This window comes from Macaca fascicularis, chromosome 4 (genome assembly GCF_037993035.2).
Source record: "Macaca fascicularis isolate 582-1 chromosome 4, T2T-MFA8v1.1".
Lineage (NCBI taxonomy): Eukaryota > Metazoa > Chordata > Mammalia > Primates > Cercopithecidae > Macaca > Macaca fascicularis.
In genome coordinates, this window is record NC_088378.1 from 135195585 (window position 1) to 135222162 (window position 26578).

The following is a 26578-nucleotide window of genomic DNA, read 5'->3' on the forward strand; positions in this document are numbered from 1 at the left end:
CAGAGCGAGACTCTGTCTCAAAAACAAAAAACAAAAAAAAAAAAGAAAGAAAATGATTCAATTTTACATGTTTCCCAAGTAACTGTACCACACATAAGAAATCCATCTTGATAAAAGTAGCCTCCAAAGAATGCAGATGTTTTTCTGGAATGCTCTGGTTGAATGAAGTCTAGCTTAGAGAGCTTTGAATAAAAATAGTGAACATATTGTAAATATAATCCTCCCTATTTATCATCAGTAGGACTTCAGCTCAGAGTATTTAGTAATGGCATGGATCTGCATTAATCCATTCTCTTTCTCTCAGCTTCTCCCCTTGTGACTAGTGGCCCACATCTGTAAGCTCACTGGCTAGGCTCAGAAGTACTGTATATAATCACAGGACAGGTAGCCACAGAACAGAACAAATCTAAATAACTTACAGAATTTACGACCTTGCCAATTCAGCTGAATGAACCATACAGATAAAGAACCAGACTCTCTTCTTCATGGGACAACCCATTCCAAGGTTCAGAAAACCAGTTTCACCCAAGAATATATTACCCAGAAAACATTTGCCTTTCTTCTCTTGATCACTACTTTCAGAGGCAACATACCTAAAACAGCCAGCCTGCACTGAGAAACACTTTTTTCAAGGGGTGGGAATGCTGGTAATATCCAAACTGAGAACAGGAATTCAAGCCTGATAAAAAAAATACAGGGCCAGTCTGGAAAATGTGTTAATGTTCTACTTTTATCTTAATTCAGATGTTTAAGAAATATGTAGACAGGTTTAGCTCTAATTAAAAAGTGGTTCACTGTGGCCAGGCACAGTGGCTCATGCCTGTAATCCCAGCATTCTGGGAGGCTGAGGTGGGCCGATCACGAGGTCAGTTCAAGACCAGCCTGACCAACATGGTGAAACCCTGTCTCTACTGAAAATACAAAAATTAGCCGGGTGTGGTGGCACACACCTGTAATCCCAGCTACTTGGGAGGCTGAGGCAGGAGAATTGCTTGAACCTGGGAGGCGGAGGTTGCAGTGAGCCGAGATTGCACCACTGCCCTCCAGCCTCGGTGACAGAGCGAGACTCCATCTCAAAAAAAAAAAAAAGTAGTTCACTGTGAATTTATATGTTCAAATACACATATATTTGAATAGCTGGATTCTATTTAGCCTAGAATTCAATAAATTAGTGTGATCGATTTGAATTTCTAACTCAGTTTAAATTAATTCAAAGTCCTGAGGTTAGATCTCTAAACAAAATAAAATCTACTTCTAAGTAGATGAAAATGATCAAAAGCCAAATCTACATGTATAATATCATTATTATTACTATTTTTACTCTTATCCCAATTTGCTCTTCCTTGGGTTAAGGTCTATGGTTGGCCAAAAAGACAATCTCTTAACTCCTAGCCCAGGCTCTGAGACTCCTTCCTGGACAGTTTTCCTTCTTAGTAGGCTATTTCCATTTCCTAAACTCTAACCTTAAAAATCTGAGGGCCAGAGATGGTTAAGAAGAGGGTAAATCTGAATGAAGCAGCACAGAGAATGGACCATGAAGAATAAAGAGGGCAATCGTGAAACAACAAAGCAACTAGGTTTAAAGACTCCACTTAAAGATTACATTTCAAAAAACTTGAATAGTAATGGAAGCATTAGAAAATGACAGCATAGCATCTGTTGCCAAGCATAAAACTTGCAATAGATGGCAGGGAAATGGTTTTCAGTAAAATGGCTTTGTTCTTGGGCCATGTAGAACATTTGCCTAATACTGTTTGTTTTTTTTTTTTTTTTTTTTTTAAAAAGGGAGCAAGATTTAGGTCTCACCTTACCCCCAGCATCTTTGACCTATGAAACTCTGAAAACATTACTTAGAGTGAATTTGTAGAGGAGCAGAGAATGAGATTTAGCAGGTTATTTTTTCATCGTTTCCAAATAGGTTTTATTTTCTTTTGTGGGGCTCATTTTACTATACTGGCTTTGTAAATGAAGAACTCTCCCCACCCTGAAATACCAACACGTATTAGGCTTTTACCAGCTTGCCCTCCCTTCACAAATGTATGAGGGCAGAAAAATAAAAATACAATGCTTTTTTTTTTTTTTTTTTTTGAGACGGAGTCTTGCTCTGTCGCCCAGGCTGGAGTGCAATGGTGCGGTCTCGGCTCACTGCAACCTCCACCTTCTGGGGTTCAGGCGATTCTCCTGCCTCAGCCTCCCAAGTAGCAGCTGGGATTACAGGCACCTGCCACCACACCCAGCTAATTTTTGTATTTTTAGTAGAGATGGGGTTTCACCATGTTGGCCAGGCTGGTCTCCAACTCCCGACCTCAGGTGATCTGCCTGCCTCGACCTCCCAAAGTGCTCAGATTACAGGCATGAGCCACCGCGCCCAGCCTATGCAATGCTTTTTATTGTTATATCTAATGCAAGATAAACAGCAGGTATTTCTATTTATAGAGAGCAGAGGGAATCTGGAAGAAAATTATCAATTACCTTCCCAGCATGGTATCCGGATGAGCAGTGAAAATCTGTGGATTCACAACAAAACGTGTGCCATCTACAAGAAGCGTCACTTTCTCTGGTGCTTGGGAATGGGAATTACTGCCAAAGCCCACACTACTGTTTCCAAATCTTTCTGGAGCAATAAAAGGTTCATGGTTCCGTTTATTCCCACTTTGGAAGCAAGAACCTTTGATGTCTTCAGCAAGGGACATTATGTGAGGGAACTGAAGATTTGCTGGCTGAGAGGCATAGTCAAGCGAGAGGTCTAAAAGAACATACAAAGAAACCAAAACAACTTGAGAGCAAAAGCCTTGAGAGAAAAACCCTATCTTCTTTAAAACAACAAGCAAACACACAAAAAAAACCCCAAATTTTAGGTGTTGACAGGCAAAAAACCTCTTGCCTACAGCTAGTAAAAAGCAAGCAAACAAACTAGAGACTCATATTGGATCTCCTCCATGTACACGTGAGGGTTGGCGGAGGGAGGGGAAGAAGGCAGAATGCTCACACTTGAACATTATTTAAATCTTCTAAAGTAAACTATGTATATGGTTAAGAAAAACAGTAGAGAAGAATTTATGTGGAGGCCCAAGAGTCTCCCCTGTTATTCCCTGTACCTTCCCTGGTGTTGGTTCAGACGCAGTCGCTTTTTACTTGTTTTCACTTCTATTGCTAAATAATACTTTTATATTTCCTGTGTTTTATTTAAGGAACCTGCTATTAATATGTGCCAAAACTATTCATTTTCAAATTCTTCAAAATTGTTTTAAAATTTATTTCCCAGAAGGGATAATGATAGTCTTTAATTTTCCAATATATTACTTTTCCTAGAAATTCACAGTAAAAGGCATTTTCACTATGTACAGGAGAATCCTAACATCACCTACACTATTTTTTCAAAAAGGCAGGTCTTACTCTCGGCAGAGAAGTTCCAGTGCAAATGACATTAGAATTCATTCGTAAAATCTGTTTCTCAGTATCACCAAAAAGCTGTTTTCTTTAAGCAATTTATTTAATTTTTTTTTTTTTTTTTTTTTTTTTTGAGATGGAGTCTCACACTGTCGCCCAGGCTGGAGTGCAGTCGTGCAATCTCAGCTCACTGCAAGCTCCACCTCCCGGGTTCACGTCATTCTCCTGCCTCAGCCTCCTGAGTAGCTGGGACTATAGGCGCCCACCACTACGCCTGGCTAATTTTTTGTATTTTTTAGTAGAGACAGGGTTTCACCGTGTTAGTCAGGATGGTCTCGATCTACTGACCTCGCAATCCGCCCGCCTCGGCCTCCCAAAGTGCTGGGATTACAGGCGTGAGGCACCGTGCCTTGCCAGTTAATTTATTTAATTTTTCTACCTGGCCCATCATCTATAAAATGAGGATAAATAATGTTCACTCCATCTACCTCACAGGGCTGTTTCAATTATAAACTGAAATTAAGGATGTGAGAGCACTTAAAAATAGGCCGGGTGTGTGGCCTGCAAAGTGTTGGGATTACAGGTATGAGCCACCACACCCAGCCCTATTTTATTTTAATGTAAAAAAGGTTTTTAATGAAAAATTCCAAACATAGGAAAGCACAAACTTAATACATAAGCCCTATCACCTACATTTGGTAAGATTTGTTAACATTTTTCTACCTTTTCTTCAGGCCCTTTTTGAAAAAAAAGAAAAAAGAAAAAAATGTTATCAATACAACTGAATTACTCCCACCTGTCATGTTTATAAAATTTGTAAACAAATTCAGGAACATGATTAATGCCTATGACCTCTGGGAAATTAGTCTGATTTCCTACACTCAAGACAACCAAATAAATTGTTGGGCAGAGGACACTTAGTTTTTTTTCCCATTTGTTTGTAGATAAAAGGCAACAAAAATATAGACCAAAAACCTATTTAGAGTTCACATCCCATAGCTTCTCATAAACTTTCAATGTGGTCTCATGTTTGCACACCAAAAGCTATGCTTCCAGGTAACCCACAGGCAAGCTTGTAGCAAGAAACACTTGGATCACCAGGATAGGCTTTCACACTTGAGGTGCTGTTTATTAAAAATGAAATAGATACCTGGGCCAGGCGCGGTGGCTCAGGCCTGTAATCCCAGCACTTTGGGAGGCCAAGGCGGGGAGATCGCAAGGTCAGGAGATCGAGACCATCCTGGCTAACACGGTGAAACCCCGTCTCTACTAAAAATACAAAAAATTAGCCAGGCGTGGTGGCGGGAGCTTGTAGTCCCAGCTACTCAGGAGGCTGAGGCAGGAGAATGGCGTGAACCCAGGAGGCGGAGCTTGCAGTGAGCCAAGACTGCGCCATTACACTCCAGCCTGGGCGACAGAGCGAGACTCTGTCTCAAAAAAAAAAAAGAAATAGATACCTGAATTACTAATTCAGTTCCTTATAATGCTTGATTTCTCCCCAATAATGAAGCAATTAAAATGGGTTTATTCCTAAACCCAAGGAAGAAACCTCAGGTTCTATCCTGCTTAAATGCGTGAGTAGGAAGAGAGACTCCTTGCACAAGTTCTCCCTAATGGTGTACTCTTTGACGGCAGTCATATGCTTTTCTGTCAGTTAATACACATATAGAAATCATCTCAGCCCACTACCTCCTAGCAATGTGAACCTGGGCAAGTTACCTAAGCTTTCTAAGCCTCAGTTTCCTCATCTGTAAAACAAGGATAATAGTTGTAAGGACTAATCTGAAGTAGAGTCAGCAAATTTTCCATAAAGGGCCACAAAGTAAATATTTTAAGCTTGTGGTCAGTCTCTGCCACTACTGTAGCAGGAAGGCAGCCATAGACAATATGGACATGATGGCTGTTTCATTAAAATTTTATTTACAAAAACAGACAGATTTGACCAGTTTGCCACCCCGATCGAAAGAATGTATGTAAAGTTCCTAGTACAGTGAATGCTCAATAGATGGTAGTTGCTATTATTGGTGCTACTGTTTTACTTAAAAGTTAAAAAGAATCTCAGTTTATTAGGAGCTTTCACATCTATTAACTTGTTAATCTACTATTCTTGTGAGGTAAGAATAATTTCTTTTTTTTTTTTTTTTTGAGACAGAGTCTCGCTCTCTTGCCCAGGCTGGAATGCAGTGGTGTGATCTAGGCTCACTGCAACCTCTGCCTCCCAGGATCGAGCGATTCTCGTGCCTCAGCCTCCCAAGTAGCTGAGATTACAGGCATCTGCCACCACGCCCGGCTAATTTTTGTATTTTTAGTAGAGATGGGGGTTTGCCACGTTGGCCAGGCAGGCCTTGAAGTCCTGACCTCAAGTGATCCACTTACTTTGGCCTCCCAAAGTGCTAGGATTACAGGTGTGAGCCACCGCACCGGGCCTAGATAGAATATTAATAGCCTTGTTTTCCAGATTAAGAATGTGAGGCTCGCCAGCCTGGGCAAAATGGTGAAACCCTGTCTCTACCAAAAATATAAAAAATTAACTGGGTGTGGTGAATACACCTGTGGTCCCAGCTACTCGTGAGGCTGAGGTGGGAGGATCACTTGAGCCTGGGAGGCAGAGCTGCAGTGAGCCAAGATCACGCCACTGCACTCCAACCTGGGTGACAGAGTGACACCCCATCTCAAAAAAAAAGAAAAAAGAAAAAGCAGGGCTCAGAAAGACTGAGGATCTCATCCATGGTTACAACTAATAAGCAGCTGAGTTAGAAGTTGAATGTCTTCTGACTCCAAACCTGTGGCTGTTTGTTTGTTTGTTTGTTTTAATACCATTATCACCACATTAGATGTGCTAGACTGATTAAATAAGTGGAGATTTTCTGTGAAGGTCAGCTTTATATAATTGTGATATGCAAGCTAAGCAATTAATTGGATAATTTATTTAGATTAAACACATTCATGCCTTCTGGGTAGAGTAGCTGCTTTGGTATTGGAAAGCCCCCCAAATTAAGTCAAGAGCTAATCACTGTACCTTCATTCCTGGGACCTAGAGGATAAGTAAGATTATGAGGACCAGATGAAGCCAGGCTATTTGCTTCTTTTTCTTGGGCTGCAACTGAAGTATCATCCACTAAGCAGCTGGCCTCCTGCCGCAATAACCTGTCACTGTCACTGCCACGGTGAACATTCATCCTTAGATTCTGAGTCCTGAACTGTCCGTTTGATCAGAGAGAAATCCTGGAACACAGGAATATGCATGATTTAGAACTCAAAAAACAGATTTCTAAGGACTTCCATGATATGAAAGCCAGACTAGAAAACTGACAGCTAGCATTCCTGTTCTCAGGAGAAACAGGCATCTTACACATTTTTGTGATTTTTAGATTAATAGGAATTGGGCTGATTTAAATGGTCTTTATCAAATCACTAAGAATGCAGATAAACTTGTTACCAGGGAATAATTTTATCCATGAACAGACATCAAATTCACTGACTTCGGCCACATTCATGATCAATTCTACATTAAATGGTGGTAAAATAATTTTGTGGTATTCACATTACAGAGACATAGGGTAGCAGGGAGTTCAAATTTCAACTAAAGAAAACCTATGTTTTTCTAAATTGACACATATGCTTTTGCAACAGTTAAGCACTAGGATATTAAAAAACAATCACAACCTTAAAGCCAGTATGAGAATCATCTGAGCTGAAGAAAAAAGCTAATTCTGATTGTAGTGCTCAAGTTCTCCTTTTTTATCTCCTCTTTTCTCTCTTTCACTTTGTATACCTTATGCTCAATCCCGAAACCCCACCTCAGAATCACACTGACTACAAAGCTAATCATGTCATTCATCTCTCTCGAAAGCAGTGCAAAGTCCCCATGACCAACACACACTATGTAACTGCCATGTGCAAGACCCCCAATGATCAGGCAGGATGGAGACGCCACAGCAGCCACACAGGGGTCTTCATAACTTTCTGCTGGTTAATCATGCCCTGCAACCCCTCCATCCTCGATGGTGGCTAAACTACTCAAAATATTCCTGAAGTTCACTCTACTTAACACTTCCACAGTTTACACTGTACAAGTTTCCACTGGCATTCTGGTGGAAGAATCATCTTAAATCATCAGTAATTTGTATGCATATGGATTACATGCGTAATAATATTTTAGGAAACAGGAAGCTCACTAAGGGCAGTAATGCTTTTTAATGCTCTGAATTTCCTGGCATACCAAGCATGTGGTAGGTGCCAATAAACATCTATAAAAAATAAACATGATATCTGTAATGTAAATTAAATTTTGAATCCCTTCATAATGTATATTAAAATATTTTTAGCATAAAATTGATCAGTTTATGCCCTGGTCCAAGTTTTCACTTAGATGAAATGTAAAAATGACCACTTTGATAAGATGGATAGAGGAATACGCCTGAAAATAAATCATGCTAAAGAAGAGATACTTTCAGTTGATGAAATCTTTCTCAGACAATGGCTCTTATAAAGCAAATTGAAGGAATAAAGTGAATGTATTGATAGAAAACCTTCAATGTGACTACAGCTTTTTTCACAATTATCCTTTCTTAAAAAAAAGTATTTATATTACAAAAATGCAGTCATTTAAAGTTGATGCTTGGCGACTGGTAAAGTCAAACAGAACCACAGATGCCTTCAAGTTTGGCTCAGATGTCAAAATCAAGTCTAGAGAATAAGATAAAGAATGAGGTCCATGGAATTGGAAAGAACATTACCAAAGACGGTCTGCTTCTTTAATCTTAACTGGTTTTAAACCATAATGTTCCAATCTACTTACAGCTCCTCTAGCTGCGCAAGAACCAAGTTCAAACTTCTCTTTGTTGCACTCGAAAAGATCTCTTGAACCAACACACAATAAGCTTGACTAAGCCTGCCTCTTGAGAGCGTGCATGGACTAGACTGTATAAGCCACTTAATTTAATCTCATAATGTAAGAAAATCATTTTGTTATCATGGAATAAAAAATGTCCTAGTTTATAAAACCAGGGCTCCAAAATCAGTTTAATTTGTATATGGTGAATTAATAAATGGATGTACTTGGAGTTTAGCAGGGTAGGTATCACCAGTGAGGGAAAATAAAGTAACTTTCTCAGCACTTAAAAGGTATTTGCATTTAATTAATTTTTATTATAAGTAATACACAGATATATTCCCAAGAAAATTCAAACCTTATAGATAATGTGAAAAAGGACCTTTTGATCATCATTCCCAATCCCAGTCATTTCTCCAAGTAACTATCATTACTTGGTATGAATCCTTTTAGACTTTATTAAAATGCATATTTATTATACAGATATACTGGGGAAAGCATATAGTTTTTTAAAAACACACAAATTATACACTATATGCATCATTCTCATTCTCTAATGTTTTTCTAGATGTTCTTGAGAACCATCTATGATTGAAGATTGAGATCTAGTTCATTTGTTTTTAAGGGCTGTATAATATTCTACTAATACAATTTTACTCTCCTCCCTATGAATATTTAAGTTGTTTATAACAAACAAATGCTTTGATGAGTAAGATCAGAGTGTACTATGGAACTCCAAGAGAGGATTCAATTTGCAGAGTTTTCCCAAATGGATTTGGTTTCAGAAATTCTTTTTTCAAGAAATCCTTCAGGGCCGGGCGCAGTGGCTCAAGCCTGTAATCCCAGCACTTTGGGAGGCCAAGGTGGGTGGATCACAAGGTCAGGAGATTGAGACCATCCTGGCTAACACGGTGAAACCCCATCTCTATTAAAAATACAAAAAATTACCCGGGCGTGGTGGGGGAGCACCTGTAGTCCCAGCTACTCAGGAGGCTGAGGCAGGAGAATGGCGTGAACCTGGGAGGTGGAGGTTGCAGTGAGCCAGCCTGGGTGAAAGTGCAAAACTCCGCCTCAAAAAAAAAAAAAGAAAAGGAAGAAATTTATTTTTTTCAGAGACAGAGTCTCTCACTCGTTGCACAGGCCGGAGTGCAATGGTGTGATCTCGGCTCACTGCAACCTCCACCTCCCAGGTTCACACCATGCTCCTGTCTCAGCCTCCCGAGTAGATGGGATTACAGTCACCCACCACCATACCCTGCTAATTTTTGTATTTTTAGTAGACACGAGGTTTCACCATGTTGGCCCGGCTGGTCTCAAACTCCTGACCTCAGGTGATCCACCCGCCTCAGCCTCCTAAAGTGCTGGGATTACAGGTGTGAGAGACCACGCCCAACCCAGGATTAATGTTTAATGGCACATACTTTCAGATAGCACCTAACCCAGCATTTCCCAAAGTCCCCTATAAACTCTATTTCCTCTAAAATCCCAGAATGATGGAACAAAAATCTCTTGACCTATGGAACCTAAGAAGCAAACTGACACCGAGTTCTTCAACAAACCAGAGCAGGCAGTTTAAATATAATAGTAAGGTTTCTATTCCCTTTCCAGCATGGATGCTTCATTCAACTTTGAATGATATTTTCATTGCCTACCCTGGTTCACTTCTGTAGCCATCCCGCAAATGAATCTTGGTCCTCAGAACAGATTGAAGGGGGGGAAAAAAAGAAAGAAAAAAAGGCAAGGCGCAGTGGCTCACACCTGTAATCTCAGAACTTTGGGAGGCCAAGGCAGGAGGATCTCTTGAGCCTGAGAGTTCAAGACCAGCCTGGGTAATACAGTAAGACCTCATCTCTAAAAAAAATTTAAAAATTAGCCAGACGTGGTGGCGCATGCCTGTAGTCCCAGCTACTTGGGAGGCTGAGGCGGGAGGATGATTAAGCCCAGGAGGTTGAGGCTGTAGTGAACTGTGATTTTACCACTGCACTCCAGCCTGAGCAGCAGAGCAAGACCCTGTTTCAAAAAAAAAAAGAAAGAAGAAAAGAAGCAAAACACAGCCAGGCACAGTGGCTCACCCCTGTCATCCCAGCACTTTGGGAGGCCGAGGCAGGCAGATCACGAGGTCAGAAGATTGAGACCATCCTGGCCAACATGGTGAAACCCCGTATCTACTAAAAATACAAAAATTAGCTGGGTGTGGTGGTGTGCACCTGTAGTCACAGCTACTCAGGAGGCTGAGGCAGGAGAATCGCTTGAACCCCGGAGGCGGAGATTACAGTGAGCCGAGACCACTCCAGCCTGGGTGACAGAGAGAGACTCCGTCTCAACAAATAAAAAAGAAACAAACAAACAAAACACTTCAACAACAATATAATTCTCTATTGCTGCAAAACTATTTTTTGATCAACAGAACTCTGAAGGTCACAGCAATGTGAAAGAACCAAAGGTTCACCACCCTCTGTTATAGCTTAACAGTAACTGAAGAGACTGCTTTGGAAAAGCAGCAAGAGTTAAAAAATATATTAATAATGGAACCCAGAATATACAGCTGTGAAGCAAAGAAAACTTAACATCCAGCAAGCCCAGTTTATGCTTCACTTCCATACATTCTGTGAAAGCATTTTACATACTCTAAAGAGCTATATATTTTAACAGTATATATTTTATTATTTATTTCACAGGCTTCCCATGAAGGCCCATAATTTGTTGAATCTTGATTTTACTGACCTGGAACAGCAAAACAGTTTTAGCACCATCATCTATCCATCTTGGAAAATTTACATGCAGTCTTTGATAGTGGAATTATCTCCACATATTCCTTGCACCTAAAAAAGAATGCACTGGTTTCTCTCTAGAACAGTCATCTTGAGTATGAATCTACAATAACCTGTAGATAATAAATTTGTATATTTTCTTATTTGCAATTTCTCCTAGTCAATTATTTCTGAACAAGATATTTACCTAGATCACTATTCCCTTAAATTCAATATCCTACCATTGAGCTACTCAGATTTAAAACAAAAACAAAAAAACTAGTTGGAATGGGGTGGGGGCAATAATATTGATGTATCTCAAAAGCATAATGCTTTCATACTGTTTTTTTGTTTTTGTTTTTGAGACGGAATCTCGCCCTTCTTGCCCAGGCTGGAGTGCAGTGGTATGATCTCAGCTCACTGCAACCTCCGTCTCCCCGGTTCAAGGGATTCTCCTGCCTCAGCCTCCCAAGTAGCTGGGATTACAGGTGCGCACCACCACACCTGGCTACTTTTTGTATTTTTAGTACAGACGGGGCTTCATCATGGTGGCCAGGATGGTCTCGATCTCCTGACCTCGTGATTCATCCGCCTCGGCCTCCCAAAGTGCTGGGATTACAGGCGTGAGCCACCGTTTCTTAATAGTGCAAAGACATGATCTTTTAAAAAGCAGTACCCTCATTTATACTTAGGACCATATCTCCACTCTGTGTAGGAAGTGGAAGGTGAAGATGAAGTAGGATGCCACAGAATTTGGTAAATAAGCTAATTTGCCCTTAACCCATACCCCATAATCAAACTTAAGAAGTAATTATATCTTTGCCAAACCTTCATTCCAAACTGAAAAATCCTAGCCCTTCCAGTCTGTTCTTATGTGAAAACCACTTGGTCTAGTTTCATTGTGCTTTTCTTTATGCATGCTAATATTAGAGAACTCTGCTAATGTTTTCTATTAAGCAGGTTTTCTGTTTTGCTGCACATAATGCTGTCTGGTGACACCCAGAATTTCTGGGAATAGGTTAAAATGGGATGAAGGTTGGGGGAGGGGAAACGGAGGGGGATGGGGGAAATCTAAAATGTCTACAAGACCTCCTTCTAGTACTATTATTAACTCACAGTAAGAGGCTACCATATTCCAAAAGTACTGAGTCTCTACAAAAGATAAGAAATTAGCTGGGTGTGTGATGATGTACACTTGTCTCAGCTGCTCAGGAGGCTGTGGCAGGAGGATCACTTGAGCCTGGGAGGTCAAGGCTGTAGTAACCCATTATCATGCCATTGTACTCCAACCCCGGGTGACAGAGCAAGACCTAGTCTCTCTCATTCATTCATCAATCGAGTTTATACTGATATTTTCAGTTCAAATTTAATACTGGTTTTTCCTAACTCATTTTATATTAGTGTATCTTTTCCCTCACATTGAAATTCTTGATTCATAGACTAGTTTCAGAATTATAATGTCAAATTACTAGTAACAATAAACCTAGTACGTTTAGGTGTTTTGATTGGGGGGGGCAGTTCTTTTTGTCCTTAAAGCATATCCCACTAAGGATATAGTCAGCATGCTATATTCAAAAGTTACTGTATATTTTTTCTCTGTATGTTCTGTAAGGTAGGTTCATTTGTTTCCCTTTATATTCAATTTTTGCATTTTTCCATTATTTTAAAAATGTATTTCCTGAATATGTAAAACATTTACACGGTTCAGAAGTTGAAGACCCATAAAAAAGGAATGTTCAGAGAAGTCTCTGTCCTTCCCCCTTTCCCTCTCAATCTGTTCCTATTTATTCCCTGCAGATAACCAGTTGTCTTAGTCCATTTGTGCTGCTATAAGCAAAGTGCCTGAGACTGGGTAATTTATAAAGAACAGAAATTTCTTTTTTTTTTTTTTTTTTTGAGACGGAGTCTCGCTCTATCACCCAGGCTGGAGGGCAGTGGCGCGATCTCGGCTCACTGCAAGCTCCGCCTCCTGGGTTTACGCCATTCTCCTGCCTCAGCCTCCTGAGTAGCTGGGACTACAGGCGCCCGCCACCACACTCGGCTAATTTTTTGTATTTTTAGTAGAGACGGGGTTTCACCGTGGTCTCGATCTCCTGACCTTGTGATCCGCCCGCCTTGGCCTCCCAAAGTGCTGGGATTACAGGCGTGAGCCACCGCGCCCGGCAAGAACAGAAATTTCTTTTCTCACAGTTCTGGAGGCTAAGAAATCCAAGCAAGATTAAGATGCTGGCAAATCGGGTGTCTGGTGAGGTCCTGTTCCTCAAAGATGATTGTGTCTAGACATCCTCACATGATGGAAGGAAAAGGGCTAGCTAGGTTCCTTCAATCCCCTTTTATAAGGCCTGATCACCTCCTAAAGGTCTCCCCTCTCAATGGTGTCACCTTGGGGGTTTAAGTTCCAACATAACAATTTTGGAGGGACATATACATTCAAAATACAGCACTGGTTTTGTTAGTTTATCTTGCATGTTTTGTATGTTTCTCTTTGCAGATATAAGCAAATATATGTGTATATATACATATATTCTTAACTCCTTTTTTCTCTTATACAAAAGATAGAATACCATATTCTACCAAATAAAATACTCTATTTTGTACCTTGTTATATTAACAGTATATCCTAGAGATCACTCCATGGGAGTTCATACAGATCTTCCTCGTTCTTTATTATGTCTGCGTAATACTACACTGTGTAGCTATTAATATGCAGAGATTAGATACAGAAAAGGGAAAAAGGGCATTCCAGGCAAGATGAATGACAAATAACTGGCAGGTAAATAAGAATAAACAAGGCTTTATTAGTATATGAAAGAGAAAGTAAACCAATCAGGCTAGAGTGAAGGATTAATGCAAAAGGGTGGGAAAAATCAAGGTTACTACCATATCATACAATTCTAGGGAAGACCATGCACATCGTCATCTAAGGAACTGTATAAAGCACAGCTTAGATAGTTGTACACACTACCTTGGGTAAAGCTAAAGACGAAAAGTTGGGGCCAGTTTACAGAGGCACTTAGATTATAAGGTAAAATAGGATTTTGTCTTGTAGCCAAAGCTTCTGCAGGAAGGTGTCATGTTCAAAATGTTGCTTTAAGATAAGTAAGACCACAAACAGACTGGAGGGGGCTATAGGAGGAGGCTACTTAAATTGTCTAGGTGTGAGGTAGTAAGGATCTTATTGGGCTGACGGCAAAGAAAAGGGTATTACCTAAGACACGGTCTTGCTCACCTTCAAAGAGCTTACAATCTAGTTGTTGAGATAATGTATTATTTAAGAGTTACATAATACAGAAGTGATATTTTAGAATCAGAAGAGACCTCAGTGATCATATTGTCCAGTGGTTCTCAAATCCAGCTGATAATCAGAATCACTGAGAGGAACTTGTTAAAACATCTTCTTGGGCCCCATTCCCCAGAGATTCTTATTCAATACGTCTTTAGTTGGGTCTGGAGAATCTGAATTTGTGACACACTCCTCAAGTGATCTCCCACTGACTGGCGATGTCTGTGGACTGCTGTTCCAGTATCATCTTTTCATTTCATGGACGAAAAGTTGAATCACAACAATATTCTTTTCCAAGAATATTCAAGGAGATTACAATCTAGGGGTTGGGAAGCCTTTTTAATCAAGACCCAAAACCCAAAAGCTAAATGAGAAAGACAAATCTGACCACAAAACATTTAAAAACTTTTGTATGGCAAAGGATCCTGTAAACAAAGACAAGAGACTTGAAAAACTGTATCTGTAACAGACTACGAAGAGTTGTTATCATAATACTCCACAAGGGTTATGAAAATACATGAAACTAACACAACAGAAAAATGGCGAAGGATGGAAAAGGGGCAAATACCCAAAAGAGAGTTGGTGAAGCTATATTAATAGCCTACAAAATCGAATTTAAGGCAAAAAACTACACAAGCTTGGCAAGGCAGAAAATTCAAAGGATATCTGTGGACAGGACTATTTCTGTTCCTCATTTCTACCTTGGAAAAAAATCGTAACAAGAGAAGTAGGAGAGAAGAAGGCATTACAATTCCACAGGAAAGCTGGTACTCCTCTGACTCCACTTCCCTTTTCCTTCCTTCTTCTCTACAGATCACAGGCCAGGCTAACAAGCTGACAGATAAAAGTACAATGACAGAGTGACAAGATTAGAATTGCTTGGATAAATTTTCCTGTCTCCTCTATTTGACACTCCTAACTTACTACCCTCAGAACTTTTTTGTCAATATAACTTACGTTGAAAGACAGCTTTTGTGCACATAAAAGACTATATGAGTTACTTGCATTTACATTAAGACCTTAAGTTCAGTATATTAACAGTCTAAAGACCCTTAAATATTTTTTATAACTGTATCAGCCTAATTACCTAATTTAAAAATATTAATGTACTACATATAAAAAGATTTAAAGAACCATATAATAAAAACTCTTGTACCCACCTCCAGTTTAAATATAAAACATGAATCCCCTAAATTTGGCATTCCCATCAAACATCTTCAGTACATTTAGCTTAATATATGCTCTTTTCCTATGTTAGCACTTCAAATGCCTACCAAGCAAATCTGTAAATACTCAAAAAGCTCTGGTAGATGTTTAAAAAATTAAACTTATAAATATAGTGTACATAAAAAGGTCCTAAATATTACAACACTTTTCAAACATAGCAAAGTTTTCTGGCATTCTTAAACTAATAATCAAATCTAAACGTAATTACTCAAGACCATATCTTAAATGAGAATCACAAATTAATCTGCTGGATTCTTTCATATGTCAAATTACTGCAAAGATTACATCCTAAGTCCAGATGGACTTAAACTTTATTGATTTAACACATATCATGCACTATATATTATTTAAGTACTTTATAAATATTATTTAATACTCAAAAAACTTTATGAGGTAGATGCCATTGTTACCCTCATTTTACACATAAGAAAACTGAGGGAAGAAGGAGGTTAAGGAAAGCTCCCACAGTCACAAAGCTAACAAGCAGTGGAGCCAGACTTCTGGCTTCATAGTCTATGCTGTTTACCACCATGCAGTGCCACTGCTTCTTACAGGTATAATTCACTTCAACATTTCTATGTAAGTTTTACAGGACTGGAAATATGATTCCAAGCTGAAGAGCTGGGGCTAGGACATATAATCTTTCTGTGCTGATAATGGGCACATCTAGCACCTTTCCTCTTTAAATAATTGCTACAACAGAGCCTCTAAATCAAATACCGCCAGATGGGGGTTGATTTTACAATCTGAGTTCAAATTAAGATCTAATTGTGAGGCCGGGTTCGGTGGCTCATGCCTGTAATCCCAACACTTTGGGAGGCTGAGGTAGGTGGATCACTTGAGGTCAGCAGTTTGAAACCAGCCTGACCAGCATGGCAGTTCGAGACCAGCCTGGCCAACATGGTGAAACCCTGTCTCTATTAAAAGTACAAAAAAATTAGCTGGGTGTGGTGGTGGGACCTGTAGTTCTAGCTACGCAGGAGGCCGAGGCAGGAGAATTGCTGGAACCTGTGAGGTGGAGGTTGCACTGAGCTGAGATCACGCCACTGTACTCCAGCCTGGGCTACAGGCTCCGTCTCAGGAAAAAGAAAAAAAAAGATATCTAATTCTGCTGTAACTTCTTTCAACTTTATTACCTAAATACTGGTTAGATGGAATTCTACAATTTCCATGTGGGGTGCTTCCTCTTTTGATTGAACTTAACTAGTTAAGGTCATTCTAATGAAACCTTAAGGAGAACAATCCAAGGCACATAATAGGTCAAAGAAAGCTCACAACTCCTACGAAAAAGCTGGTCAACATACAATAGAATTTCCAGGGTAACGTCTTCAATGTCCAGGATACTCCTCTACTTGGCTATTACCTAAAACTCTCTAAAGGAACAACTACATAGGCTGTAAAGAATAATTCAAAGACAAACTTCTAGGAAATCCAAGGGATATACTATTAGTAATAACATTTTTTAAAGCAGTGCAATTAAAAAATTGAAAGTATATTAGCCAATACAGTAGATTATTTTATAGAAAAGAGCTAAGCATTTATATGGCAAGAAAAGAGCTGAAGGCTTTAGAGGACAGATCCATAAATCAGTACTGTAGTAACAGAGCTAACATGTAGAAAATTCATGTTTATAGACAATCCACAAATCACTGTCAGAAGACAGTGTAAAGGTCATCTAGTTAAAGGACCAGCACCAATTGCTGTCAAAAGCTTTCATGCAGTCTTGTCAAAAATTAGTCCAATGTAGATAATGTAACCCACACACCATTTTCTGAGTCCTAAGACACTTGACACTAAGACATCATCAATCTAATAACTTTTTAGGAAAAAGAAGCACTATTATATTTTTAGTAGAGATGGGGTTTCACTACATTGGCCAGGCAGGTCTTGAACTCCTGACCTTGATCAAGTGATCTACCCACCTCGGCCTCCCAAAGTGCTGGGATTACAGGTGTGGGCCATGGTGCCCAGCCATCTTCACTTCTTTTTTAATATTAAAAATGTATTTTTTTCCTTCATTAGTATAGTGGTCAGTATAAAAAAAGAAAAAACAGACTTGGACTCCCAGGCTCAAGCAGTCCTCCCACTTCAGCCTCCCAAGTAGCTGGAACCACAGGTACGTGCCACCACGCCTGGCTGATTTTTTTCCCCCTTTTTAAATTCTGTAGAGGCAGGGTGTCACTATGTTGCCCAGGCCAGTCTCAAGCTCCTGGGATCAAGCCATCCTGCCACCTTGGTCTCCCCAAGTGTTGGGATTACAGGCATGACCACCTCACTTGGCCAAAAATGCCTTCTTTAAAAATGTAATAGTCCAGATACCGTGGCTCACGCCTGTAATCCCAGGTCTTTGGGAGGCCAAGGCAGGAGGATCGCTTGAGCCCAGGAGTTCGAGACCAGCCTGGGCAACATAGCAAGACCTTTCTTTCTTTTTGTTTTTGAGATGGAGTTTTGCTCTTGTTGCCCAGGCTGGGGTGCAGTGGCACCATCTCGGCTCACTGCAACCTCTGCCTCCCAGGTTCAAGCAATTCTCCTGCCTTAGCCTCCTGAATAGCTAGGATTACAGACATGCACCACCACGCCCAGCTAATTTTTTTTTTATTTTTAGTAGAGACAGGGTTTCTCCATGTTAGTCAGGCTGGTCTCGAACTCTCGACCTCAGGTGATCCGCCCACCTCAGCCTCCCAAAGTGCTGGGATTATAGGCATGAGCCACCGCACCCAGCCTAGACCTTTCTCTACAAAAATAAAAATTAAAAAAATTAACTGGGCATGGTGGCTCATGCCTGTGGTCCCAGCTACTCGGGAGGTTGAGATGGGAGGACGGCTTGAGCCTAGAAGGCTGCGACTGTAGTCAGTCATGATCATGCCACACTGCATTCCAGCCTGGGCAACAGAGCAAGACCCTGTCTCGAAATACAAGGCTAGATTTTTTAATGCCCTTACATGACAAAATAAAATGCCAGCAACCTTATGATAGTCTCCCAATCACCCACCCGCCACAATTTTACCAATCATGAACCTCAAAATCTGGGATCCCAAACCTTCCACCCAAGACTACAAAACACCTCTACTAGTTCATCCCAGTCTACCTAAAAATAGTCTATTACACCCACCGTGACTTCCATGCACTAGTTTAATCCCATCCCCTGGAAAAACATATCCTTCCATCACTTCCAACCCTTTAAATATTAAAGACAAGTACCATAAATTCCCTTCTTTGATCAGCATATTAAATCTACAATTCTTGCCACGGTTTTGCATTTAACACTATTTCCAGACTTCTTGACATTTTTGCAGTGGCAGATCATGGCTCACTGTAGCCTCCAACTCCTGGGCTCAAGCAATCTTCCTGCCTCAGCCTCCCAAGTAGCTGGGATTACAGGTATGCACAACCACGCCCAGCTAATTTTTAAAATTCTATTTTAAGTAGAGATGGGAGTCTCACTATGTTGCCTAAACTGGTCTCTAACTTGTGGGCTCAAGCAATCATCCCACCTGGGCCTCCCAAAGCATTGGAATTACAGGCGCGAGGCCCCTTACCCGGCCTCAATATTTGATTAGGATACAGATTTAAAAATAGCAAGGCCTTCTTTAATGCTCAGCATTAGTAAAATTACAAGAAACCATCCCAATTCTCAATTCCACAATATGACTGAGGAAGGTAATGTGGGAATCTCTGAAAAGCATCAGATGAGTGATTTAAAGGACTACATAGTATCTTCATTAATTCAAGAATACAGCCCCCAATGGCTCACACATGCAATCCCTGTACTTTAGGAGGCCAAGGTGGGAGGACTGCCTGAGCCCAGGAATTTGAGACCAGCCTTGGCAACACAGTGAGACCCCCATCTCTCCAAAACATAAAAAATTAGGCCGGGCATGGAGGCTCACACCTGTAATCCGAGAACTTTGGGCAGGTGGATCGCTTGAGACCAGGAGTTCCAGACCAGGCTGGGCCACATGGCAAAACCCCGTCTCAACAAAAAGAAAGAAAAAAAATTAGCCAGGCACAGTGGCATATGACTGCAGTCCCAGCTACTCATGACACCAACATGGGAGGATTACATGAGACTAGCCTGGACAACACACCACGATTCCCATCTCTTTACCATCTCTTTTTTCCAGATATGGTTGTGCACACCTGTAGTCCCAGCTACTCAGGAGTGGGCTACAGGCTCCACAGGCTCTTTACCATCTTTTTTCCAGGCAAGGTTATGCACACTTATAGTCCCAGCTACTCAGGAGGCTGAGGCAGGAAGGTTATTTGAGCTTAGGAGGTCAAAACTGCAGTGAGCTGTGATAGCACCACTATATGCCACTGTGGGTGACAGAGCAAGACCCCGTCTCTTAAAAAAAAAAAAAAATGGCTGGGCGTGGTGGCTCAAGCCTGTAATCCCAACACTCTGGGAGGCCAAGGTGGGTGGATCACCTAAGGTCAGGAGTTCGAGACCAGCCTGGCCAACATGGTGAAACCCTGTCTCTACTAAAAATACAAAAATTAGCTGGGTGTGGTGGCACATGCCTGTAATCCCAGCTACTTGGGAGTCCGAGGCAGGAGAATCGCTTGAACCCAGGCGGCAGAGGTTGCAGTGAGCCAAGATTATGCCACTGCACTCCAGCCTGAGGGATAGAGCGAGACTCCGTCTCAAAAAAAAAAGTTAATTTTTTAGCGATGGGTTCTTGCTTTGTTGCCCAGGCTGGTCTCAAGCAATCCTCCTGCCTTGGCCTCCCAAAGTGCTGGGATTATAGGCATGAGCTACTGCATCTGGCCTCAGAATATTTTCTAGAACACCGGGATTTCTGCTGCTACCAATGGGCAAGTTTCTATCAGAATAAACCTCCTACTGGAGAGTGCTCAAAAAAGCTGAGTGAAACAGAAAAAAAAAATCTGTCTGAAGGCATCAGACAACTAGTAAAGTGGCCCAGACTCAAGAAGTCAATTCCTACAGAGAGGATGTGATGGTCAATTTTATGTATCAACTTGGCTAGGCTACAGTCCCTTTATTCAAACAAGTGTTATTCATACAAGTGTTGCTGTCAAGGTATTTGGTAGATACAATTAAAGTCTGTAGTTACTTACTTTAAGTAAGGAAGATTATCCTAGATAATCTGGGTGGGCCTGATCCAATCAGTTGCTTTAAGGGCAGAACAGAAACTTCTCTGATGAAAAAGAAATTCTGCCTGCAGACTGTAGCTTCTGCTCCTATCCGAGAGTTCCAGCCTGCCCCTCCTGGCTGCAACCTGCCTTACAGGTTTCAGACTTGCCTAGCTAGTCCCCAACACTGTATGAAGCAATTCCTTGCAATAAATATCCTAATACATATGTATGTTGTGAACACACACATACACACACACTACTGGTTCTATTGATTTGGTGGAACGCTAATAGAGAAAGCAAATAAATTAAGGTAAGCCCAACACTCTGTACCGCTTTTCTCCTCCAGATATTTGCCAGTTTGGAGGCAGCTGCCAAAAGGCTGTAAAGCTAAGTAGAAAGCTGCTAAAAAGTTGAGAAGTTTTTTGTTTGTTTTGTTTGTTTTTTTAGATGGAGTCTTGCTCTGTCACCCAGGCTGGAGTGCATGATCTTGGCTCACTCAACCATGCCCGGCCCAAAAGTTGAGAAGTTAAACAGAGCTTTTGTCAGCATCAAGGTGCTGGAGAGACAAAAACTGGAATGGGTCTGCAGAGGAGGAAGGATCCTGTGAAATACCCCAAGTTTTCCACTGGGAGCCTAAAAGTAACACTGTAGAATGGGGTGGCAAACTTTTCTGGTAAAAAGCCATAAAGTAGGCCGGGCACAGGGGCTCACGCCAGTAATCCCAGCACTTTGGGAGGCCAAGGCGGACGGATCACCCAAGGTCGGGAGTTGGAGACCAGCCTGACCAACGTGGAGAAACTCCGTCTCTACTAAAAATACAAAATTAGCCAGGCGTGGTGGTACATGCCTGCAATCCCAGCTACTCGGGAGGCTGAGGCAGGAGAATCACTTGAACCTGGGAGGCAGAGGCTGCAGTGAGCCAAGATGGCACCACTGCACTCCAGCCTGGGCAACAGGAGTGAAACTCTATCTAAAAAAAAAACAAAACACCATAAAGTAGCCTGGACGAGGTGGCTCATGCCTATAATCCTAGCACTTTGGGACACCAAGGCGGGCGGATCACCTGAGGTCATGAGTTCAAGACCAGCCTGGCCAACAACATGGTGAAGCCCTGTCTCTACAGAAATACAAAAATTAGCCTGGCATGACTACAGGCAGGTGGGTGCCTGTAGTCCCAGGTACTTGGGAGATTGAGGCGGGAGAATTGCTTGAACCCAGAGATGGAGGTTGCAGTGAGCCGAGATCGTGTCACTGCACTCCAGCCTCGGGGACAGAGCAAGACTCCGACTCAAATAAGAAAAAAAAAAAAAAAAAAAAAGCTGGGCACAGTGGCTCACGCCTGTAATCCTAGCACTTTGGGAGGCCCAGCTGGGTGTATCACCTGAAATCAGGAGTTCAAGACCAGCCTGACCAATATGGTGAAACCCCATATCTACTAAAATCACAAAAATTAGCCGGGTGTGATGGCGTGTGCCCGTAGTCCCAGCTACTCAGGAGACTGAGGCAGGAGAATTGCTTGAACCCGGGAGGTAGAGGTTGCAGTGAGTCGAGATTACGCCACTGCACTCCAGCCTGGGCAACAGAGCGAGACTCCATCTCAAAAAAAAGAAGAAAGAAAATAAAGATGCACATTACAAGGATCACAGATGAAAAAAGACTATCATTACAGATCCCATGAGATTAAAAGGATGAGCAGTTATTCTGTACAACTTGTGCCAGTAAATTAGAATTTGCAGATGAAATGAATATTCCATAATTTATTGAAACTGACTTAGAAAAATTAGAAAATCTGCGAAGTCCTATATCTAGTAAAGAAATTTAATTGATAATTAAAACTTTTCCAGAATCAAATGGCTTGACTAGCAAATTTTCCCACACTTTTAAGGAAGAAATTATATCAAACTTTCTCATGAACGTAATCACAAAAATCCTAAACAAATTATGAGAAAATCAAATCCAGCCACATAAAAAAGGGTTATACATTATGGCAAAGATTGGCTTAACATTCAAAATTCAATTCATATGATTCACCAATGAAAAAAATAGGCCAGGCACGTTGACTCACACCTGTAATCTCAGCACTTTGGGAGGCCAAGGTGAGCAGATGACTTGAGGTCAGGAGTTTGAGACCAGCCTGGCCAACATGGCAAAACCCCGTCTCTACTAAAAATACAAAAATTAGCTGGGCATGGTGGCACGTACCTGTAATTCCAGCTATTCAGGAGGCTGAGGCATGAAAAGCACTTCAACCCAGGAGGAGGAGGTCGCAGTGAGCTGAGATTGCGCTACTGCACTGCCTGGGTGACAGAGTGAGACTCTGTCTCTAAATAAATAAATAGAAATCTGTTTGAAAATAACTAAAATAGTGCCAGGCGCAGCAGCTCATGCCTGTAATCCTAACATTCTAGGAGGCCAAGGCAGGAGGATCGCTTGAGCCCAGGAATTCAAGACAAGCCTGGACAACACAGTGAGACTTCGTTTCTACAAAAAATAAAAAAATTAGCTGGGTGTGGTGGCACATACCTGTAGTCCCAACTACTTGTGCAAGGCTGAGGTGGGAGGGCTGCTTAAGCCCAGAGGTCAAAGTTGCAGTGAGCTGAAATCTTGCCACTACACTTCAGCCTAAGTGACAGAGCAAGACCTTATTTCAAAAAGAGAAAATAACTGAAATAGCATGAAATAGTATGGATGTATTAGATTTTTAAAAGGCAGATTGAAACAATAAATGTATCCACAGAAAAAAAGATGGAAAAGATTATTCTCCCTTAACTGTAGAATCACGTGACTTTTCTTTTAAAAAGTTTTTGTCTTACTGAATATTCTAAAGTCTCTAAAATGAATGTGTTATTATCTTTAAAATAAGGAAAAATGAAAAGTATCTCAAAAAACAGATACCTCCTCAAGAAAATGTTGGAATCATTGGAACAGTTTCTTAAAAACTGCTTGTAGCTAGGTTCAGTGGCACACTTGTAGTCCCAGCCACTTAGCAGGCTGAGGTGGGAGGATCACTTGAGCCCAGAAGTTCTGGGCTGTAGTGTACTGTATCAATCAGGTGTCTGCACCAAATGTAGCATCAATGGTAACCTCCCAGGAGCAGGGGTCCACCAGGATGCTTAAGGAGGGAAGAACTGACCCAGGCTGGAAACAGAGCAAGTCAAAACTCCTGTGCTGATCAGTAGTGGGATCAAGACTGTGAATAGCTACTATACTTCAGACTGGGCAACATAGCAAGACTTCTATCTCTTAAAAAGTAAAATAAAATAAAGTAAATTTTTAAACTGCCTGAAGCAGTTTAAGAGAAAATTTTTAAAGTTTAATCAGAAAACAATATATTATCACATAAAATAGTCTGACACTCTTCCATCTAGATTAAAGAAGAAATGTGCTTAATAGATGAATTAGGAATTTAGGTTAATGTATGGAATAGATTTTCAAGCACATTATTCAGTAGGCTAACAGGATAATCTTAAATATAACACAATGATTTATGCAGAGGCATAATATGCTTCTTAGGATATACAAAAGTAAGCATGGTTCTGAAGAACAGGTAAAGCCAGTCACAAGAAAACGAATGCTGCCTGGGCCTCATGGCATAGGACATAGTGATAACAGCAAGGGAGCATTCAGAGTACCCAACACATAACCTTTTTTTTTTTTTTTTAAGACGGAGTCTCGCTCTGTCGCCCAGGCTGGAGTGCAGTGGCACAATCTTAGCTCACTGCAACCTCTGCCTCCCAGGTTCAAGTGATTGTCCTGCCTCAGCCTCCCGAGTAGTTGGGATTATAGGCACGTGCCACCGTGCCCAGCTAATTTTTGTATTTTTAGTAGAGACAGGGTTTCGTCATGTTGACCAGGCTGGTCTAGAACTCCCGACCTCAGGTGATCCACCTGCCTCCGCCTCCCAAAGTGTTGGGATTACAGGCATAAGCCACTGCACCAGCCCCAACGCATAACTTCTTAAACAGACTGTCAGGGCTGAACTGTGTCTCCCTCAAAATTCATATGTGAAGCCCTAACCCCTAGTCCTCAGAATGTGTCTATATTTGGAGACAGGGCCTTTAAAGAGGTAATTAAGGTTAAATGAAGTCATTAAGGTGGGCCCTAATCCAATACGTCTGGTGTCCTCAAAATGGGGAGATTAGAACACATAAACAGAGGGATGACAATGTGAAGATGAGAGGTGAAGCCAGCTGGACTTCCTGGGTCAAGTGGGGACTTGGAGAACTTTTCTGCCCAGCTAAAGGATTGTAAACGCAATTGGAGAACTTTTCTGCCTAGCTAAAGGATTGTAAACCCACCAATCAGTGGTCTGTGTCTAGCTAAAGGATTCTAAATGCACCAATCAGCACTCTGTAAAAACGCACCAATCAGCAGGACATGGGTGGGGCCAAATAAGGTACTAAAAGCTGGCCACCCAAGCCAGCAGCAGCAACCCACTCAGGTCCCCTTCCACGCTGTGGAAGCTTTGTTGTTTTGCTCCTCACAATAAATCTTGCTGCTGCTCACTCTTTAGGTGTGCACTACCTTTAAGAGCTTTAACACTGACTGTTAAGGTCTGCGGCTTCACTCCTGAAGCCAGCGAGACCATGAACGCACTGGCAGGAACAAACAACTCCGGACACACCACCTTTAAGAGCTGTGACACTCACTGCAGAGGTCTGCGGCTTCACTCCTGAAGTCAGCAAGACCACGAACCCATTGGAAGGAAGAAACTCCGGACACATCTGAACATCTGAAGGAAAAATCTCCGGACACACCATCTTTAAGAACTGTAACACTATCGCGAGGGTCCGTGGCTTCATTCTTGAAGTCAGTGAGACCAAGAACCCACCGGAAGGAATAAATTCCAGACACAAAGACACAGGGAAAAGAAAATGGTCATCTACAAGTCAAAGACAGAGGCCTCAGAAGAAAATAAACCCTCCTGACACCATCTTGGCCTTCTAGCTTCCAAAATTGTGAGAAAATAAATTTCTGTTGTTCAGACCACCCAGACAGTGGTCCTTTGCTTTGGCAGCCTTAGCAAACCAATACACAGATATAACTGCAAAAATTAAATTTCACCTTCCCCCTGTAAAAAAGAGATTTGAGAACACATGGAGGATGTCTTAGATAATTTTAAGATATGTACTGTGATCTTCACATAGAGGTGTAAGTTACTACCTGTTTTATTCTAAGGAAATTGAACTTCCAATAATCTATGCAACAATAATTCATTGTAACTTTCCTCCATAATTTTTAAGATGGTATTTTACATTTGTATAGCATATAAAATTCAAATTTCATCCCTATTTGTCACTTTATTTGATCCTCACAACTTTCTGTATAAAACAGAAATTTTGAACCTAGAAACACAGAGCTAGCAGTGACAGCGACAACTAGAAGCAAATCATCTGACCTGGATCATGGATTTTTCCACTACATTCCAATGCTTTCCAAAATTTTAGTAATGTTCCTATTTTAGTAAGGGCAGAGATAAAGCTTACTTTATATCTATACTTATCATTAAACCTCAGTTATTTCAAATATATATACAAATATATATTTGGAGACAGGATGGTGCTCTGTCACCCAGGCTGGTGTGCAGTGGCACCATCTCAGCTCACTGTAACCTCCACCTTCCGGGTTCAGTTGATCCACCCACCTCAGCCTCCAGAGTAGCTAGGATTAAAGGCGCACAGCACCACACCTGGCTCGTTTTTATATTTTTTGTAGAGACAGAGTTGTGCCATGTTGCTTAGACTGATCTCAAACTCCTGGGCTCAAGTGATGTGTCCACCTCAGCCTCCCAAAGTGCTGGGATTATAGGTGTGAGCTACAGCACCCACCGTGAAATAAATTATAGATATGTTTTCCTTTCTAAGCACAACCATATATCAAAAATTATAATTTTTTCCTTTTTGTTTTTGAGACAGAGTCTCGCTCTATCGCCCAGGCTGGAGTGCAGTGGTGCAATCTTGGCTCACTGAAATCTCTGCCTCCCAGATTCAAGCAATT

At 41.2% G+C, this 26578-nt stretch overlaps 1 protein-coding gene across 9 annotated transcripts in view; it reads right to left on the bottom strand.

The window, feature by feature from the left end:
- Positions 1 to 26578, bottom strand: part of KCTD20 (potassium channel tetramerization domain containing 20) — a 56135-nt gene that overhangs the window by 13385 nt on the left and 16172 nt on the right. For 3 of the 9 annotated variants that reach the window (XM_074038232.1, XM_074038233.1, XM_074038230.1), the window contains exon 2: positions 6410 to 6615. Coding sequence is in view for 6 of the 9 variants with exons in the window: in XM_074038233.1 (XP_073894334.1) it covers positions 6410 to 6415 (6 nt within the window). In the remaining 3 variants the exon portion in view is untranslated. Of the gene's footprint in view, positions 1 to 2472; positions 2747 to 6409; positions 6616 to 9172; positions 9295 to 10948; positions 11047 to 26578 lie in introns of all 9 variants that reach the window. The other 6 variants (XM_065544113.1, XM_005553162.5, XM_065544111.2 and 3 more) reach the window with 5 other exon arrangements.